Source organism: Tripterygium wilfordii, chromosome 3 (genome assembly GCF_013401445.1).
Source record: "Tripterygium wilfordii isolate XIE 37 chromosome 3, ASM1340144v1, whole genome shotgun sequence".
In the NCBI taxonomy this organism is placed as follows: Eukaryota; Viridiplantae; Streptophyta; class Magnoliopsida; order Celastrales; family Celastraceae; genus Tripterygium; species Tripterygium wilfordii.
In genome coordinates this window covers 8,833,489-8,847,418 of record NC_052234.1, presented here as the reverse complement: position 1 = coordinate 8,847,418, position 13,930 = coordinate 8,833,489, and the positions used below count along the sequence as shown (strand labels likewise).

The 13,930-nt window shown below is 38.6% G+C and overlaps 3 protein-coding genes across 6 annotated transcripts; all 3 read left to right on the top strand.

Annotated features, from left to right (window-relative positions):
- Nucleotides 1–103: 103 nt before the first annotated feature.
- Nucleotides 104–4,355, top strand: LOC119995108 (exosome complex component RRP43-like). Of its 4 annotated transcripts, none has more exons than XM_038841491.1 (10): nt 220–299; nt 531–712; nt 805–854; nt 961–1,030; nt 1,133–1,238; nt 2,196–2,262; nt 2,551–2,626; nt 2,840–3,138; nt 3,685–3,812; nt 3,903–4,355. In XM_038841491.1, exons 1-9 carry the CDS (start codon nt 280–282, stop codon nt 3,766–3,768), a joined length of 954 nt encoding a protein of 317 aa, XP_038697419.1. In that variant the 5' UTR covers nt 220–279; the 3' UTR covers nt 3,769–3,812; nt 3,903–4,355. The 4 variants fall into 4 exon arrangements, with proteins under 4 accessions (XP_038697423.1, XP_038697421.1, XP_038697419.1 ...); XM_038841492.1 differs by having other exon boundaries at nt 3,897–4,355; XM_038841495.1 differs by lacking the exon at nt 220–299 and adding an exon at nt 104–195 and having other exon boundaries at nt 536–712; nt 3,685–4,355.
- A 625-nt stretch (nt 4,356–4,980) lies between these two features.
- On the top strand, nt 4,981–9,324 carry LOC119993993 (probable glycosyltransferase STELLO2). Its single transcript, XM_038841196.1, has 3 exons — nt 4,981–7,004; nt 8,267–8,393; nt 8,532–9,324. Exons 1-3 carry the CDS (start codon nt 5,287–5,289, stop codon nt 9,003–9,005), a joined length of 2,319 nt encoding a protein of 772 aa, XP_038697124.1. The 5' UTR covers nt 4,981–5,286; the 3' UTR covers nt 9,006–9,324.
- Nucleotides 9,325–10,869: 1,545 nt separating this feature from the next.
- On the top strand, nt 10,870–11,836 carry LOC119991189. Its single transcript, XM_038837441.1, has 2 exons — nt 10,870–11,190; nt 11,336–11,836. Exons 1-2 carry the CDS (start codon nt 10,913–10,915, stop codon nt 11,433–11,435), a joined length of 378 nt encoding a protein of 125 aa, XP_038693369.1. The 5' UTR covers nt 10,870–10,912; the 3' UTR covers nt 11,436–11,836.
- The last annotated feature ends 2,094 nt before the right edge of the window (nt 11,837–13,930 follow it).

The following is a 13,930-nucleotide window of genomic DNA, read 5'->3' as shown; positions in this document are numbered from 1 at the left end:
CTTTATAACGTTTTATATAATTTGAAGGCTTTTACAAGTCCACCGAACTTGGGCCTATTAATAAGACGACTAGGCTAGAAGTGTACCAAAGCCCAAAAATAGGCCCACTAATACTTTCTCTCACACTCCTACTTCTTTACTCTTTAGAAGCTCCGCCTCTCTCGATCCCTGCTCTCTCGAGCTTCTTACAGCCAGGTATTGCTGTTGTCGCCTCTCCTTCTCCTTCTCCGTCTACACAGTCTGTCAGCAAAATGCAAATAATCTTAGACCGTCTCTACCATGCATGAGTTATCATATGTGTATGTGAATTTTTTTTTCCCTTTTCTTTAGTTATTTTATGGGAACAGTTGTGTGCGTTTTGCCTGTTAAGAATTACTGTTATCTGAATAAAATGCTCTGTGAAGTGGCTTTTGAGATTAAGATCATCTGCATTCGGTAACTATGTTTTCTGGGTAATGCTTTTTGATTGAATGTGTTGATTTTGTCTTATATATCTGCTTTTCACACCGGATAATTTGGTGTTTGTCTAGAAAAGAAGATAAATTGGAGACAATGGGGCTGCCAAATGACACTGGGGACTTAGCATCAGAGATGGAGGTGGACGCATTCAGGCGACTCTTCCCTATTCGCTTCTATGAGCGCCATCTCGCGGAATCCATACGGCCTGATGCCAGGCTACTTTCTAGAGCTAGAGATACAACGCTAGCCCTAGGTTCGTTGAGGCTTTACTCTTGATTGAAAATACTAGTTTAGCTTGGTTCATTTTCCAACATAATGAGAACCAACCACCTCTCTTTGTTTTAGGGGCTGTTGCATCTGCTGATGGGTCTGCATTAGCAAAGATTGGTTCAACAGCTAGTTGTTCTTCATCCATGTTTTTGTGTGTGGCATTGTGGAGGTTTTTGAATTGTATGAATTATATGTATGGTTTTATATCTATGATATTGTAAATCTGGACAGACAATGTTAGCTGCTATTAAAATGGAAGTCATGACCCCTTCTGTTGAATTTCCTGATGAGGGCTGCGTAGGTATCAATCTATATATCATATTATCCTTTACCCACCTTTATATTATAATTTTCTCTAATTTCTTTTATAGGAGTTAACACGGGATGATTCTTTGCTTTCCAGCTGTTGAATTCCACATGCCTCCAATTTGTTCTCGGCTTGTAAGACCTGGTAGACCAGCTGATGCGGCACAAGTAGTGTCAAAGCAGTTGTCTGATGCTATATTGAGGTATGCCACTTTTCTTTATTTAATTATCACTGAAAAAAATTCTCTCTCTTTAAAAACAATCGGTTTGGGTTTCTGCTTTTGTTGATATAATGTTCTAATTGGATGGTGTTAGATGCTGATTCATATTTCTATCCCAATGCTACATTCGTAAAGAAAATGTACTTTTACCTTAAATCGTGTATAAGTAATTTATGTGTTCTACAATTAATTTGGAAATAGTTCAGTTGCATGTCCTTTACCTGTTCGGCGATTGATTTTTTTATTTTATGTGTATGAGATCTCCATATCATAATCATATATGGGTTGAAGTTTTCTGCTTCACAGGGATACTATGTTGTCATTCTAACTGGTTGGGAAAAGCTAAAAGAAGTAAAAATTTTAGCATATGGCCATATAATTATAGAGCACATAATGTAGAATTAGAAAAGTTTTTGGTTAGAATAACCTCTCTTTTTACCTTTAGTATGGCAGAATACCTGATCTGGCATTCGGGTGAGTGGGTGACCTCTTATATATGATTATTTCGTGCTTATGTTAATGACCGTAGGTAGAGTCAGAGGTGACATTTCTTTCTCTTCCTCATTGGGAAGTATGAATCCTGAGAAGTTGCTTAAATCTTTTGTTCGCTGTATACTTGTTAATTGGCATTCTCTGTTCTCTTAATTTTTCAGTTGGAGTTTTTAGACCAAAAATTATTTAAGACTTTAAGTTTACTTGAATTGTATTAGCTATCTTGGGCCATATATATATTCCAAACTCAAGCCATCAGGTCTTTCCTTTTCTCTACAAATGCCTCGGCACACTGAAATCTGAATACTTGTTCTTGCACTTTCATTTTAGGGTTGGCACTTGCACTTTTTGATGGCATAATTTCTTCTGTTTCGTTGTGCACCTTTCCAATTCGATTCCTTTTTTGTTGTATGTTCTTGTAATAACTAGTTAATTTGGTTGCTGCAGTTCTGGCATGATCAATTTAAAGGAATTATCCTTACTTAGTGGAAAAGCTGCCTGGATGGCATACCTGGTAGGTGATAATGGTTTTCAAAGTGTGTCTACTTTTTATTCTAAACCGTAATTATTAGAGGCGGTATTAAACTTATATTTTGTATTGCTTTCTCTGTGAACAAGCAAAGGAAATAAAAAAACTGAAGTTGAATGCTCTTTCTTCCCTCATAAAGTGTTGTCTCCCAATATAGGCTACTTCCAACAGAATATTCTCTGACCCATCATTCTTTGGAGCAAATGACGAGGCAAAATTGTGAATAATGATGTCTCATTGATGACGAAGAAACTTACATAACGTCCATTGCAGGACATATACTGTTTGGACGCTGACGGTGCTCTTTTTGATGCTGCATTGCTGTCAGCTGTTGCCTCTTTCTCTCATTGTAAGATTATTGTTTCTGAAGTTGCCAGTGTTCTCAAAATTTAGTGATTATCCTCCACAGTGTTCTCATTGTTATCGCAGTCGCTGTGTTGGGGAGTGAACTGAACTTGAACTTTAAAAGTCACTCCCAGTCATATTGCACCTTAGGCTTTGTTTATTTGGGTGTATTGATGGCTTATAACTGATTTAGTTGCTGAACTTTTGTGCCTTGCAGTGCAAATTCCAGTAGTTTCACTAAATGATGATGGAAAAATAGTTGTGCTGTCCGAGGAACAAGATGGAGGAAATTTGGATAAGGAGCCGGTCAACAACGAGAAGAGGAAGCTCACACTAAGTAGCATTCCATTCTCACTGATGTGTGTACTTCACAAGAATTGCATTTTGGCAGACCCCACTGCCGAGGAAGAGTCGATTATGGAAACTGCTGTAACTGTAGTTTTGGACTCATCAAATCAGCTTGTGGCCCTATACAAGCCTGGTGGTCCAGTTCTGGCCCGTACATCTGTTATCCAGGTCAGTTTGTGCTCTCAAATAGTGCCCATAGTCTCAATGGGAGGGTAGTTAGAAATACCAATGGGTTATGTAGTACACCATGGAAGTCTTGGTCAGATATATTTCTGATTGATGATATATTACAAGCCATGCTTATTTTGAAGCACTGTAATAGATACATCAGCAACCATTGTTGTAAGAGCTGTTTTTTTTCTTTGAACCAGTAACATTTTTTTCCAGATATGATGGAAAGGGGAAAGGTTGACCAACTTACCAAACATCCAAGAGCGGATGAAATAATAAGAGATGATTATGCATTTTGTTATTCTGCTATTTTTTTGCTTTTAACCTTTGATTCATAGGCTCACAACTACTAAGCAAAAGATGAGTGATTTTGATGAATCACAGGATCCTAGTTATTTTTCTCGTAGAATTTATTCTAATCCATTATTGTGGTCTAGAACACCTCTAGGACACTCAGGATCATACCTTGATGTTGCATATAGATACATCTTTAAATTCTAATGAATTTGTGAGCTGGAACTGAAATGAATTGTTTCTTTGCAGGATTGTGTTGCATTAACAAGGCAGAGAATAAAGGAACTTGAGAATATTTTAGATGAGGCCATTTCTGGCATGGAGGTTGACTGAGTTTTTATATAGAGGTGTTCGACTATCAACTAGCGGTTTGTTTGGTGCGTATTAAATTTGTCTGTGTACATTCCAGTTCCACCTTATCCCTTTGATTATATTAATTCTGGAAACACGATACTTTTAAGCTAAAGTCTTTGGCCGAGAGAGAAATGAAATTCCGGAGTCTAAAACCAGAAGCTGGTAAAGCAGATAAGGATTGAGAAGATTCCGAAGCTAGGGCGATGAAGAAGGTAAAGATTCTTTTCCAATATGAAGAACTGAACTAGCTAGAAAGCCCTTCCTCCATGAAAGGAAGGGCGGGAAGGAATCAAACGCAACGCGCCAGCTAAGAAGACAGGATTGTTTGCGATTTGTGTGGCAGCTTGGTTGTCACAGTAGAAGGGCATAGGACCACCTTCAAACACGCGTAATTCGCATAAAAGTTTTGCCATTAGACTGCATTGCATTCTATAGGCAATTAGTGGACATTTTCCTTCTCTCTGGTGTGGATCAAACATTGAAGCGTTTGGTCCAATTTCATGCACTCAAAAGTTTGGTCGTTGTTTTACTCTTATTATTTATTCTAGTTCCTTGTCTTCTACAGAGCCTGATTTTTGTTTTTGTTCTCACTTCGCAAAATATAGGCAAAAAGAATGTGGAAGCTTTGTTTTTGTCTGCTTACTTGCATAATTTAGGAAGATTTTTGAAATGCTTCAAAGTGGCATTGATGAAACCACTGCAAGCCAAATGTGCAAACTGGTAGTTGGTACTTCCCTTTTAATGGTGATGCGTCAGACAATGATCCTGGGGCGATAAGGCTGTCTGACCCAATTATACAGGCCCATATAAAACTGGGGTCTGCTGGGCTGAAATTAAGCTCCATTTTTTATTATTTAATATGTGAAACTCAAGTTTTCTAAAATAATTTGAGACTAATTTCGCATGTATGTTTTAGACCATAACATAACGCAATTATCCCTTTACCAATGAAAGTTTATTTGATTGACAATTGATTGGATTTGACAAAATGTGTGTTCGATATTTGATTCCATGATAAATGAATTTCTGATCGGTATTTAAAAAGAAAAACACAATTATCCCTTGTAGATTAAAAAGGGAAAAAAAATTATATAACAAGAAATCTCAAATGTGTTCTTCTAAAAAAATAAAAATAAATTTGAATAAAAAAGAGGGGATGAAGTAAACATAACTCAAAGCAGAAGTGTAGAGAACGACCACCCCACCCCACCACCAAACTAGTACATAGACAGCAGTTACATTTCATCCCCAACCCTGTCGGCAACCAACATCTTCTCTTAACACAGAACCCAACAAACCAACAAATATACATCAAGGAAATGCTTTGACGCGGAAGAATCGAGAGTCCGGAGCCTTGGAGCGAGAGAGAGTTAGAGTGAAGGTTACTGGTGAAGCTTCAGTTATCTGGGACTGATTTGGAGTGTGACTGAATTGGAAAGGGTGAGAGAGATATGCCCAAGATTGGAGCTTGACGACTGAGGGGGTCAAGCTGAAAACATGTCAATGTTGGTCCAAGGCCGTGCAGATTCAACTCCAAAATCCACGAAAACCCAGATCAGAAACCAAATCCCAATTACAGCAGCGAATGTCCACCGCTTCTCTGAGGCCAAATCCCTCGACTTCTCCACATGGGTACGCGAGAATCTCTACAAAATCGTTACGATCTTCTTCTTGATCACCACCGTCGCCGGTCTATTCTTCCTCCGAAATAGTGGCGATACAGCCGCATTACTATGTCTCCAGTCCAAAGCCCAGGAATCTCTCGATACCCTTCAACTTCCTCGCGTGAATTGGAACTCCGTGCCTTCTATCACTGACAGGTCTTCTCCTTACGCCAGCTTCCGCTCCGAGAAGTGGATTGTCGTCTCCGTTTCGGATTACCCGTCAGATTCGCTTCGGAAGCTGATGAAGATCAAGGGATGGCAGGTACTGGCAATTGGGAACTCGAAGACGCCTAAGGATTGGAGCTTGAAAGGTACGATCTATCTGTCCCTAGAGCAGCAAGCGAGTTTGGGGTTTAGAGTAGTGGATTACTTACCTTATGATTCTTATGTTAGAAAGAGTGTCGGGTACTTGTTTGCAATCCAACATGGCGCGAAGAAGATCTTCGATGCTGATGATCGTGGGGAAGTTATTGATGGAGATTTAGGGAAACATTTTGATGTGGAACTTATTGGGGAGGATGCTAGGCAAGAGACTATATTGCAGTATAGCCATGAAAATCCCAATAGAACTGTAGTGAACCCTTATATTCATTTCGGTCAAAGGTCAGTTTGGCCCAGAGGTTTGCCACTGGAGAATGTGGGTGAACTTGGGCATGAGGAGTTTTACACTGAGGTTTTTGGTGGGAAGCAATATATACAACAAGGGATTTCGAATGGGTTACCTGATGTTGATTCGGTATTTTATTTTACCAGGAAATCAGGTTTGGAGTCATTTGACATTAGGTTTGATGAACGCGCACCAAAAGTGGCATTGCCGCAAGGTATGATGGTGCCATTGAATTCATTTAACACTATTTACCATTCATCTGCATTTTGGGCTTTGATGCTTCCAGTTTCAATTAGTTCAATGGCTTCTGATGTTTTGAGGGGTTATTGGGGACAAAGGCTTTTGTGGGAGATTGGTGGTTATGTTGTGGTCTATCCACCTACAGTTCATAGGTATGACAGAGTAGAGGCATATCCATTTTCGGAGGAGAAAGATCTTCATGTTAATGTTGGTCGATTGATCAAGTTCTTGAATTCGTGGAGGTCAAATAAACACCGGTTGTATGAAAAGATATTGGAATTAAGTTATGCTATGACAGAGCAAGGGTTTTGGAGTGAGAAGGATACGAAGTTTACTGCCGCATGGCTTCAGGACTTGCTTGCTGTGGGTTACCAACAGCCAAGGTTAATGTCTCTGGAATTGGATAGGCAACGACCTAGCATTGGTCATGGAGATTGGAAGGAGTTTATCCCTCAGAAGCTCCCTTCCGTGCATCTTGGGGTCGAGGAAGCGGGGACTGTTAGTTATGAAATTGGGAATTTGATTAGGTGGAGGAAAAATTTCGGAAATGTTGTGCTCATTATGTTTTGCAGTGGCCCGGTGGAACGTACTGCCCCTGAATGGAGATTGCTGTATGGGCGACTATTTAAAACTGTGATTATTTTGTCAGAGCAGAAAAATTCAGATCTTGCTGTTGAAGAAGGGAAATTGGACCAAATATACAAGTAAGTCATTGGCATGATGGCTTCTTTCCTTTTGCTTAGTATTTTTTTTATCGTTCAATTGCTGTGTCAATGCATCTAGTTAAATTGTTTAACGTGTTTCTTCTTGGTAGTTGAGGAGGAGAGAGTTGTGGAATTAGAAACTTCCCAAAAACAATGTTGTTTATAATTTTTCGGAATTTCAGATAAGTTTGATGCTTGGTATATCTGTTATTTGCAGCCTTAGAATATACATGAACTAATAAACTCAGTAAATTGCTTATCTGCTTTTCGAGCCTTAAATTTGTTTTTTGATTCTACAGTCTACACTTTTTTTACCCTCGTTATGTGTGTGTGGGTGGCTATTTGTTGGGATCTCACAGAACCAATGTGCAAATTTTAGACACATCTTGCTGCTATCCAACAATCTCACAGAGGGCGTTTGTTATTATTCTGTAGCTAGTAGCAAATTTAATATATATAAATGTTAGGTCCAAACAAAACAGATCAGATAGGGAAGTCAGGGATTAAGGCACGCATAAGGGGTGGGATGGAAGGTTGCTGTTTTGTTTTCTGTTAGAGCACTTTATAGATCCTAATTCATGCTTTGGTTGATGCAAGAAGCTTTTGAGGCATTGTCATAAGAACATGCAGGGTAAAAATACTGGATTGTTGTTCCAGTACATGCAATTGTTGCACTTTTCATCCGCATGCTTTCATTGACCTTATCATGCCAGCCAATCTGATTTCTGAATAAACCATCATCATTTCTGTTTTAAATTTCTTGAATATTTTCTGAAAGTACTTTCGGATTGTAGACCTGTTGTGACCTCATCTGTGAATTTTTTTTGTTAATTCTGAAGGACATTTCGAGGCATAAGTATATTATCCAAGCTTTACCTTAGATCTTTTTAATTTTTACCATTCTACGTTCTCATTTTCCCTGATGGATCTTCTTAGTTCTTCCAAAATGCTTGTTTTTTTTTTTTTTATATACTCCCTCTTTTGTTTTGTCCTCTCCTTACTAATTATTAGAGGAAAAGAGAGTGAGCTGAACTGTATGGAATTGTATGGAATCATGTTGATACCTCTAAGCCAGATTTATCTTAGATGCTAATGTTGGCTGTTATTTTGTCAAATTCCTCTACTCCTCGGCATAGAGTTCTTGCTGGTAATCATTGAAGCAATAGTTAAATAGTAAATGATTCCCTCTCTGCTGTGGATGATATCTCTTGGTTGACTGTATTTACTCTATAAACTCATCCCTTTTTCTATGTTCCTTTTAGGCACTTTCCCAAGATATTCGAGCGATATAGTAGTGCAGAAGGATTTTTATTCCTACAGGATGACACCGTTCTTAATTACTGGAATTTATTGCAAGCAGACAAGTCTAAACTATGGATTACTGATAAGGTACATAATGTTTTCCTTGTTCTTCATTTTGCTTTATGCTGTGTCCTTCTCGGAGTTTAAATGGTTTTCACTTTATGTTACTTGTATATCTGCTATAAATATGTCTAAGGGTTCATAACCTCTGTTGATGGAAATTAGGTAAGCAAGGCCTGGACGACTGTGTCAATCAATGGAAATCCAGACTGGCACTCGAAACAAGCAGAAATGGTAAAAAAGGTTGTTGGTACATTACCAGTTCACTTCCAAGTCAACTATAAGGAAGCTATGAAAGACGATCAGAGCCTCACGATATGCAGTTCTGAGATATTCTATGTTCCACGACACTTTGTAGCCGACTTTGTTGATCTTGTAAGTCTAGTTGGTGATATAGAAATCCATCACAAGGTTGCAATACCGATGTTCTTCCTATCAATGGACTCACCTCAGAATTTCGACACATTGCTTAGTACAATGGTATATGAGGGGCAACCTCCACCTTCTAACTCGACAACAACCTTCTACTCTGCCGAAGCGCCTGCTGTTCACCCGTGGAATGTGTCAAGTGAACAAGATTTCATAAAGTTGATCAGAATTATGGCACAAGGTGACCCCCTCTTAATGGAGTTGTTTTAATTGTGTAAAGAACACAAGGACAAATCTTTTCATACAGAAGAACCACAATAGACAGGATTACAGGAAGAAAGAACCATCTACTCTTTTGTAATTGTATACTGAATTTTTTTTGTTTTCCCTAATTTTCTTTAGGGGGGAGGCTTTTCTTTTTGTCTTTTTTTTTCCTCTTTTTTTTCTTTTGTTGTATTCTTAGTTACCTGCTCGTTTTTGTAGATTCATCTTGTATCATTCATTTACTATTGGGAAATTATTTCCAATGTAAGAACTGTGTTTGTTGATAATGGTTTTCCACTGTCAGTATAATCTCTTTGCTCCTGAATTGTTTTGGGCCATATATTAACTGCCGCTGCTGCTGCTGTTTTTGAACTTATTTCCATTGTTTAATTCTATAAGAGAACATCCCTGCATTATAAAACAGAAAAGAAACTACTAATTAAAGAACAGGTTAAATTGCTGCATAAATGGTGTTTTTGTAATTGAAACTTGAAAGTCAAGTTGTAGTGTCATCTGACGAATTAGGAGCTGCCACGTGGACTTATAGCAAAAACTTACCTGTCACGGTAGACTGGCTTCTCGTAACAGAAGTACAGAACTAAACACTCGCATTCAGAACGACAACAATAGAAACCGTTACAGAGAGAGAAGGAGCGACGGGTGTTGCTTTCTGCAGTGAGAGCCAAAATTTGTGAATTACATCAGCCCGCCAATTCCAAACAACAGAGACAAATTCAAATCACTCAAAGCAAACATGGCATCGTCACCATTTCCATCTCCTGTTGAACTCTCCGTGGCTTCCGCTCTTCTGCTTCTTCACACGAAGCCTCCTTGCGTCTCTCTCACTCCGCGTCCTTCAGAGTAAGCGGAATTCCGAACTCGATTTTTCAGTTCGGTTCTCTTATTGTAAGTGTTTTCTGATTTTGTGTTTTAGGTTTGATTGCCATGGAAGTGCATTAAGAGAGAGCAGTAGTAGTGAAGTCAAGCGCAAGAGTAGCTGCGGTAGTGAAGAGAGCAGCGACAGCTTGAACTTGAGTTCAGTGTCGAAGAATTCGAAATCGTGCGCTTCTTCTCTTACAAGCGATGGATCATCTCGTGAGATTCAAGCGCAGAAGCTGAAAGCTATTTCTGTTGTGGCTCGCTGCCATGGAATGAACCTTCAGGTGATCTTGTTTGTCTTGCTCTGTTTTCTGTTTGGCTGATTTGATTGTTTTTGGTTAAAAGAGAAGACGATTATGAATTATTATGGTTGTTTTAACGTGAATGGATAACTTGTTTTTCACTGGATCTTCCTCTTAATTTGCTTGCCTGAACCGACTCTGCATTTTCTTCCTCTTCGTGGCTCTGTAGTACTTTTCAGATCGTTTAATGTCTGTAGAATTTGGAAGTTTTTGCTTGAAGTAGTCTGATCAATTTTCTTACATTTCATTGTGAAATTTCTCGGTGATCCGATTTTATCTTGACCTGTGTGAATCTCTGCATCACTGTAGTTTGTTTGCCACAAATTTAAATTTTGAATTTCGAATAATTTCTTTTTGCTTGAATTGGAAGCCTATTGTGATCGATATTTCTTGGAGTTCTGCTGAGCAGATACCATCGCTGCAATTGAAATTTTATGACATTTTTGAGTTTAGTATGATCGATTAGTACATGTTAACAAGCTCGGTCTTAATTTATTTTTCGACTTCCTTGTTTGTCCTTCAACCCTGCATTTTGAATCCCTGAGTCTGTTTCATTGAAGCAATCTTTTGATTTTGTGGATCTCTTACAAATTCTCTTTAGTTAGAAAATTTTTGTTACCTTTTATGAGTTTTATACTTTACGAGCTATGACAGGTAGCACGAAAGAGTCGCTCGAAGGTCTTCTGGAGCTCCGATGACCAAAAACTCGCCATCGCAAAGCCCTCAACAATAATGTCCTCAGAGTCATTATCCACGGAGGCTTCGTGCTTGTCAACTAGCTCCAGCGCCCGGAGCCGCCGTTGCGTGGCCAGAGGAGAAAAGAGGAATGCGCCCATGATGAAGGTTCAGGAGGATTTGAAGAAGAGGCGCGCCGGCTCTGTTTCCAGCACCGGTCTATTGCGGAGCCGCGCCGAAGACATTTTGAAGTTGCTCTCTCGCGGTGGCTCATCCGAAGTGAAGATTCGTCAAGCACTTGGTGATAGCCCTGATACAAGCAAAGCACTCAGAATGTACAACTCTCTCTCTCTCTCTCAAATTGCGCCACGTGTCCGTATTTCGCTTTCATTGCTTTATTTCATCTCGACCATCCGTTCAAGTACAAAATTGGGTGCTGTTGATGTATCAAATGGATACGATTTACTTGATACTCTGCAGGTTGTTGAAGAGGGAAGAAGTCAAAAGATCAGGAACAGGAGGGCGTTCCGACCCCTTCCTCTACACGGTAACTATGATTCTCACACAATTCTACTCGTAAGTTCTGGATTTACAATTATTCTTAAATATTTAGTTAATTAAGTTCTAGTACTTGTTTGATAATTTCATGCAGATAGCTTGAAAATTTAGGGATTATTTAGAGTCTCAGTCATGCCCACAACCCTAAAAGCGAGAGAAAGAAACAACTGTTGATTAATCTGATAGTGGCTAAATAGACATATTGATAGCTATATGGCCTTATTAGCTAGTAAGTACTAGTTACCCATATTTGTTGCTCTTGCTGATGGGTTCTACTAATTTCAGATATAATTAGACATAACTTGAGAGGATAAATTTCAGGTTTCATCTTCAAGAGCTGCTCTTGAGAGTTGTAGTACAGTAGTATATACCAGATATATAATACATATATGGGATACGTACAGTAGCCGATGTAATGATACTGATAGAGTATGTAATTAGGATATTTGATTTAGGATCGAATTTACATTCCTTTATTCCTTTTTTATTTTTTGGATGAAACGTTATTTACTGCTTCGCATGCATGTTTGAGTAGGAATTACAAAAATGTTTGGTATATAGTGTATTTGACCTTGGTTTCAATCATGATTTTGTGAGATTGCCTATAGAATATCTATATGTTCCTATTTGACGGTTTTCATTGCGAGCAACCATGGATCTTTGGCGTATGTAATTGTAAGAAACTCGGATCCCCACTCACATATCTGGACAAGTGGTAGGATTTAAGAGTAGAGAGTTAAGTTTTCTAGGAATAATTAATTTCTAACTAAATTCGACCATCCCTAAGAAAGTTGAGTAAGGATTGCTCTAGTGGTTGTTTGCTCCTAGTTATTTGGCATTTGTAGAGGAGTTATGGTGGATTCGTATTCTCCCAAAATAATACTAATAATATAATCCATAAATTGTAAAAGAAATTTATTTTATGGTGCAACACCTAAAATGTCTCACCAAAAGAATTTACACTACTGGGTGGTGTCCAACTGGTGTAGAAGGTCCATAGAAACCATTCTTTTTTTTTTCCCCAAGTAGAGGGTCAATCCTTCAAACGCCTAGTTGCTTCAATGGAAAGGAGCTTAAAACATGCCGTTATTAGCGGATTTTTTTCCCTTCTAAGTCTGGCCTCTTACAAATTACAAGGCAAGTGGGTGCGGTTGACCAACCACCAACCTCACTAAATTAGGGAGTACCAGAAACCCTCTTTTATTATATATTTCTAGGTATCGTAGACAGAGCCGTCAAAGTCACGCGGCGAATGTTTAACGCGAAGCCAAAAGCTTTGACGTGGTCTTCTTTTGGACCCTTGCGAATTGAAACCGCAGATTAGGAATAAAAAAGACCATTTCTTTTCCTTTTTTTTGGCAGGCGTAACAGGCATTTCTTTTGGCATTTTCCAATTTTCTCTATTTTAGCATGTTTTAATATTTTCCCCATTATGTCTAGGAAATTCGAGCTAACCCCTATCATGGGTAAAATAGCAAACTAATCTTAACGTAACACTAAAAATTAAAACTAATCTTAACGTAACATTATTTTAGTGTTACTAAAAATAATGTCCATGTGCTACTAAAAATTAATATGAAATACAATATTCAAATTTTACTGAGTCAAATTAGAATTGTTAGGTGAAATGAATTTCATCTTATTATGGTATAAGATATCCATGTGTTACTTTTCTTCTATTGAAAATTATTTTCAAATACACAGTCACTTGACCAAGTAATATTATACTGGTGAACAACTTGACGGAGTCGTTAATTGATTAATGCCCGACAACAATCAAATCATGAGAATCGGTTCACTTATATTTATATGATTTTTTCAATATTAAAAAATAATGTTATTGGACCTCAAATCACAAATGGTCAGCAAACAATTGAATATAATTGTAGTCGGGGGAAATTACAATTATGAGAAACTAAATGGGCTCGAATGAAAAAAGGAACTTTCACCGAAAGGTAGCCAAGAAAACAGGAAAGATGCTATAAAAAGCAGCAGCCTTGACCCTTCTCTTCAGCCATTGAAATTCCACTTACCCTAATTCTCATACTTGTCTGAGAGACTGAGAGACCCAACGCGGCCTTTGAAGCTGTATTCTCTCTTCTCTCTTGATTCTATTTCGATCTCGATCTCCGCAAGCATAATCGAGGTTTCGATATGGGCAAGTACTTGGAGTTGTTGGATGCAGGAGTGAGAATCGCTGCCAGATTCCATTCTCATTGTCCACACACCGCTCGCTTGTACTACCATCCGCCCTCTAACTCCGACGACCACCAACTCCTCCACCACAAGGCACCTGGGGCTGTTGAAGATCCGACCCGGATGCCCACCAGTTTTGGACCTTGCAGTACCAAGGGGATTGACACTGCTGAGCTTATTCTTTACTCTGTCGTCTAAATGAGATGCGTAACAGGGAATTTTTGATACAAGAATCCTATTGATTCTTATTTCTTCCTGATTACAAAGGTCTATTTTTTACAAAAAATTTATTGGAGGGATTTTCTTTTCCATTTTTTCCCA

Excerpts from the sequence above, each read along its gene's own strand:
- LOC119995108 (XM_038841491.1), top strand. The coding sequence starts at position 280 with ATGCATGAGTTATCATATGT. Across the intron at positions 855-960 it reads TAGCAAAGATTGGTTCAACA|ACAATGTTAGCTGCTATTAA; the intron begins GCTAGTTGTTCT and ends AAATCTGGACAG. Across the intron at positions 1,031-1,132 it reads TCCTGATGAGGGCTGCGTAG|CTGTTGAATTCCACATGCCT; the intron begins GTATCAATCTAT and ends TTTGCTTTCCAG.
- LOC119993993 (XM_038841196.1), top strand. The coding sequence starts at position 5,287 with ATGTCAATGTTGGTCCAAGGCCGTGCAGATTCAACTCCAAAATCCACG. Across the intron at positions 7,005-8,266 it reads AAATTGGACCAAATATACAA|GCACTTTCCCAAGATATTCG; the intron begins GTAAGTCATTGG and ends TGTTCCTTTTAG. Across the intron at positions 8,394-8,531 it reads AACTATGGATTACTGATAAG|GTAAGCAAGGCCTGGACGAC; the intron begins GTACATAATGTT and ends GATGGAAATTAG.
- LOC119991189 (XM_038837441.1), top strand. The coding sequence starts at position 10,913 with ATGTCCTCAGAGTCATTATCCACGGAGGCTTCGTGCTTGTCAACTAGC. Across the intron at positions 11,191-11,335 it reads ACAAGCAAAGCACTCAGAAT|GTTGTTGAAGAGGGAAGAAG; the intron begins GTACAACTCTCT and ends GATACTCTGCAG.